Source organism: Myotis brandtii, unplaced genomic scaffold (genome assembly GCF_000412655.1).
Source record: "Myotis brandtii unplaced genomic scaffold, ASM41265v1 scaffold227, whole genome shotgun sequence".
NCBI lineage: Eukaryota > Metazoa > Chordata > Mammalia > Chiroptera > Vespertilionidae > Myotis > Myotis brandtii.
The window spans coordinates 868728-874571 of record NW_005358520.1 but is presented as its reverse complement, the minus strand read 5'-3'; the positions used below and the strand labels follow the sequence as shown (position 1 = coordinate 874571).

At 43.0% G+C, this 5844-nt stretch overlaps 1 protein-coding gene across 1 annotated transcript in view; it reads right to left on the bottom strand.

The window, feature by feature from the left end:
* ASNSD1 (asparagine synthetase domain containing 1) overlaps positions 1-3463 on the bottom strand; it is a 16466-nt gene extending 13003 nt beyond the window's left edge. Inside the window, exons 1-3 of the mRNA XM_014539730.1 lie at positions 3029-3463; positions 1600-1675; positions 62-989 (exon numbers count right to left, since the gene is read on the bottom strand). Of these exons, the coding sequence (XP_014395216.1) occupies positions 62-897 (836 nt within the window). The 5' untranslated portion in view covers positions 898-989; positions 1600-1675; positions 3029-3463. The remainder of the gene's footprint in view (positions 1-61; positions 990-1599; positions 1676-3028) is intronic.
* Positions 3464-5844: the final 2381 nt, after the last annotated feature.

Here is a 5844-nt window from a genome sequence, read left to right as displayed (position 1 = left end):
GCGGGGGGAGGGCTGCCGGCAATGCCGGCGCGGAGGGCAGCAGCTGGAGCCGGGGGCAGCAGCACGTTTAGAGGAGCAACAGGTTTCAGACACAGCTCCTGCGGGAGGGCTGCCGGCAATGCCGGCGCGGAGGGCAGCAGCTGGAGCCGGGGGCAGCAGCACGTTTAGAGGAGCAACAGGTTCTTTCAGACACAGTCTGGCTTCGTTTGCTGCCACAGATACAAACGCTGGCAGGCTCGCTGAAATCCGAGCCAGGCCATCGTCACAGTCTTTGGCAACATTCTCCTTAGAAATGGATCTCCAAGGATACAATCTTAAAACCACAGATTTGCAGACGGAAGTAGATTTGAGATCAATTCTGAAAATTCCAGATGCTGGAACTTCTCGCCATTGATTGGCCACTTCCGATGTGTGGGAGCCGACTGAAGAGAGGCAGAAACCCATGCCCAAGTTACTAAAATGCCACAGCAAGCTCCGGCGACCAAAAAAATCCCTGCCAAACCACAGATGATGATTAGATGCTTGGTAATAGATAAAGGACCAAGGACCCTGAACTTCCGAGAAGAGTGACAAGATGTCAGACTCATTCTGACAAGAGGAAAGACAGTTAAACATGACCTGAGTGTCATTCTCTTCGGCTTCCACCTGCACTCCACTGAAGACTTCTCCGTTCCACAGGAGCACGTCGCCCCTCTCCCCTTCCAGCGGCTGGGCAGTCAACACCCCTCTTAGGTGAAGGACGTGCCCCGAAAATAAACACTGGTAGTTGGCATTCGACTTCAACAACTGTCTACTGCTATCGGGTCCCCGTCGTTGAAGGTTACACAGCAAGTCCTCTTTCAAATCTTTGCTGAAATGTTCAATAGAAAAGCTGACAGAACAACAAATGCCACACATGGTTACGTGAAATCAGGTGGACTATTTCTTGGTTTTGGTCTTCTCTGAGTTTTCTATTTCTTGGTATTCTTTTTTCAGCTCATCCAATATATCTGTGGGGGGAATGGAGAAGAATATTAAGTATAAAATAAATAAACCTAGTAATTCACAGGATGACAATTACCAAGATCAAACCATTTGAGTATAATGCAGTGTGTTAGTGCAAATTAATAATTTACAACAGGCTTCTCAGGATGAATGTTAACCTCTTAGGAAACTAGTTTCTGTACATTAAGTGCTTTTTTTGGCCCAGGCACTGGGCTATGCATAGACCTTCTCATTTACATAGACCATCTCATTTAAATGCCACCAGACTTTGGAGGTTCAAAGTAATTCATGCAAAGTCACAAAGGTTTTGGAAAGTGGTAGAATAGTTTCATATCTAGATCATCTCAAACTCTAAAGCACATGTTACTAATCAGTGCTAACACATCTTTGTATTTTTACTTGATTTTATCTTTACCATAAACTCATCTTTGGAAGGCTAACTTGAAGACAACCAAACCACTGCACTGATTTTATTAACAGGTGTAGCATCGCCCAATCTTTAGATAAATACTTCCACATTCAGATGCAGATAGTATGTTTTAGGCACTACCATGAAATCGTACAGAAAGCCTATATTCTCTGCATTTCCATATGATATACCAAAAAAAAACTTACTTTTGCTTTCAGAAAGCAATTCTGTTCGGTCGGCAAGAAAGAATATGTTGCTGTTCTGTTGCTGCCTATAAACTGTCTGCAAAACACAATTTAGGCTAATATTAAGATTTGATCTAAAAAGCAGATGTCAAAACTCTGAACCCTATCATTACTTATTCTTGAATTTCAGTAACATGATCAGAACAGTACCTTAGCATAAAGACAAAGTTACTCATAATCCTGCCATTGCTACCATTAACTTTGAGGTGAAATTCTTTTTTCTCTGCATATTCCATAATACCATTTTTCTTTAACAAAAACGGGCTCCTATAACTACAGATTTATAACTTGCTTTAGCAATGAATATATTGAGAACTTTTTTCTTATTAATATGTGTTCTTTTACAAAATTACTGTATGGGTAAAACATATTACAGTTTATTTGGTCAGTCCTCAAGTTTTAGGTATTTAAGGTGTTACTAACTTTTAACTATTATAAGTCAATGTTGCCATGAATGTCTTTGTAACTAACTCTCTGTGCACTTCATGATCTTTTCCTAAGTATCACTTCGTAGAAATGGAACTGCAGGGTCAACCTGTTACACACCTTTAAAGCTTTGACACATTCTGCCAATTTGCCTACAAAGTCTGTATCAATTGTGCCTTAACCTCTAATATTCCACAAGTGACAATACCAGAAATGTTTAACCTGTCAGTTATCAAATAATCTGTAAAATGCTTTAAAAGGTTCAAAATCATTTATTCCTAAACTTCAAAATGTAGTTTTTTGACAGTATAAGCACACACGAAGCAGCAGTTGCTTGTTTGTGCCTACATGAATGGAAATGGCATTAAATAACCATGTCAGATATTTGGAATATTTATGTAAGAAAATGTGGGAGTGAGAGGGGAAGCAATTTATCCTTTTTGTTTTTCAACAATTATCTACTTTCACTTAAAGGAACAGTTTCCTCTCTTCTCAATATATTTAAAGTTCACTTATTTTAAAAAATCATATTTAAGTACAAAATAAATATCATTAGTTATTACAACTCCAAAATATCATAGTATAATTAGTATCATTAGGTTCAAAGGTAATGTGAATTTCATATGATGGGGAAAAGATACTATCAATTATGATCAATATATAGCTATCTATATATTTACCTATATTTTCTCTTGAACTACAAAAGTTAAAGTAAATATATATTTATATAGATATCTATGTACTAGTATTATCTACATATGCATATATACAAAATCTTGGACACTTCATTTTTGTAATTTAAGATGCTAAAATATTATAAATCTTATATAAAATTCTTGTAACTTTAAACAATAAAGAACTTAAACTTAAAAAAATAATTCTTATAACTTCAGTATATAGGTAATAAGATAAATCAAACCCTCCCACATACTATTCAGTATTCAGAATCACTTTAATAACTCACCCTGTTCTTCTTCAGGTTAGAAAGTTCATCCACGACAATCTTTTGTTCTTTAATCTGTTGAGATAAAGAAAAACTTCTTACATCAAAGTCCGCTCCCTGGGGGCTCCTGAGAAGTAGCCGTGGGACAGGGGCTAAGTGTGCCGACTGTCCAGAGGCCAGCCTGTGAGCAGTGTTCTCAGCGGCCGTGTGGGGAGGTGCGGGTGCGGGAAGTTGCCGAGGACACAGCATTGCACTCGCCCAGTGCTATCCAGCCCACTGAGCCCAGATGCGGGGTTCGGAATTGGTAATCGGCACACGCAAGGCCAGCTTGTACACTTTACTTAAAATAGACAATATGCACCCGTTTTCAAACGATTTCTTTTATGTTTTAGCTTTTTAAAGTGAAGAATAGCAAATGGAAAGAGGAGTGGGCTACTCTCACCACTCAAATACCAATGCTTTTCTTTTTTGTATATATTTTACTGATTTTTTTACAGAGAGGAAGGGAGAAGGATAGAGAGTTAGAAACATCAATGAAAAACCTCCATCAGCTGCCTCCTGCACACCCCCCACTGGGGATGTACCTGCAACCAAGGAACATGCGCTTGACCGGAATCGAACCTGGGTCCCTTCAGTCCGAAGGCCGATGCTCTATCCACTGAGCCAAACCCGTTAGGGCAATACCAACGCTTTTCATGATTTATGCACGAAATGGTGCAGCCGGGCATTCGGAACAAGCAGCAAGACCTCTCACCTTCCGCTCTGCTTTAAGACTAGCACAGCGCTGGCAGCTGAAGGCAGCCTCATTTTTCATTAGTAGGAGAAAGGGCTCAGCTAAGTGGAAAGGAAGGTTTTTCTAACTCTTTTCAGTAACGGTAGCTACTTTGTGAACATGATTGGAGTCGCCAGTGCCTCTAAACCAGTGGTCCTCAACCTTCTGGCCCTTTAAATACAGTTCCTCATGTCGTGACCCAACCATAAAATTATTTTCGTTGCTACTTCCTAACTGTCATGTTGCTACTGTTATGAATCTTAACGTAAATATCTGATATGCAGGATGGTCTTGGGCGACCCCTGTGAAAGGGTCGTTCGACCGCCAAAGGGGTCGCGACCCACAGGTTGAGAACCGCTGCTCTAAACCCACGTTAACAACCTTTGCCCGACCTCACATCCCTCAGGGGCCGTCACACTCCAGTGTAAGTGGCTTGCCATGGAGTCCTCAGAGTGGCCTGTGTGCGGTTTGGAAATTCACCCCTCCCAGGCGTGTGTTCCCTCCTGTCTCCCCAGTTCACAGTCAGTACAGTAACTGACTATATTGACTCGAATCCCAAGACCCCATTTGTACAACCTTGAAACCTGTGTTTGAACAAAGCTTTCCCATTCACTTCAGAAATGGCAAGTATCCACCTATTTCACTTCACGTCAAACAAGGAAACTGACACCGGGGACCAGAGACCTGCCCCAGACAGAACTATTAGTTCAGGACAGAACCAAGGATCCAGGGCATCCCATCCCCGAATGGCCACAACCATCCCAACTCCAATACATTTTTAAAGGTTCTGGCTGCCAATGGCAGGTAAGGTATTATATTGGCTCCCCTCTCCCCTCTTTTGGGTAGAAGAGTGACAATCAGCTATGTGTTTTAGGATCACTGCTCTGGCTCGAGTGGAGAACAGACTGGAAGGAGGTAACATGGATGAGGGATGGCAGGTAGATGAGATGGCTGATAAAGGCCAGTCATACCAAGCATGTCAAACTCGTGGCCTGCGGGGCCGCATGCGGCCCACAACGAATATTTTTGTGGCCCAGCCAATATAACAGTAGGTAAGAAACATTTTAATAAAAATGTCATAACTTAATTTTTACAATATCCTGTTATACATAATAACGAACTACAACACTCGCTAATCACTGATTACTATAATCGTGTTGCATTCATTTCCCTTACGTGCCTTATGCGCAGGCGCACCATTTAGCAGCCAATGGCCATGCCATTAGTCTTGGACTGACTTGTTTGGTGTGCGCAACAGGAAATATTTCGCTTTTGGAGAACAAGAGAAATAGGTTTATTTGTGTTACGCTTATTAATTGGTGCAGTTATTCAGTGTCTGGTAAGTTAATGTTCAAGAAAAAATATTGATTTTTATTAAAATGTTCTATTATTTTATGTTAACGACTCACTTCAGCCCTTTGTATTCAGCATGTCTCCATCGAAATAAACCTACGCTGCTATGAAAGCGGAAGCTTTTGTGTTTTTGCGGTCACAGACACTTAACGCTTTTTATCTGGCCCTGTTAGCCTGAGTGTGACGTGCTTGGTGTAGGTGATGGGCGACGAAGGGACATGTGACACGGGCTTCAGCAGCAGATGGATGGGCTTCGTGGTGGACGGCAAGGGTGGCTCCCGAGTTCCTGGACGGATGGAGGTGCCGTTTTCCCGCATGGAGAATACCCGCAGCCCGGCTGGGGTGTGCCATATTTCTAGAAGTTTCCTCCCAACCAAACCCCCGGCCGCTGCCAGTTGGGTCGGTTCCAGCACGTTTCAGGGTCTCCCTCCACAGTAGCCGTCCAGCGCTGAGAATATAAGGGGCAAGGCTGCCCTCCCGGCGTGCTCAGTGGTGGGCGTGGCCCGGGGTGGGCGTGGCTCAGTGGCTGCCCGTAGACCTACGAACCAGGAGGTCACAGCTCCCTTCCCGCTCAGGGCACAGGCCCGGTTCGGCTCGATCCCCAGTGGAGGGCGTGCGGGAGGCAGCCCATCCATGAATCTCTCTCATCATGGATGTTTCTCTCTCTCTCCTCCCCTCCCTCCGAGATAATTTCCATTTAAAGGAGCCAGGC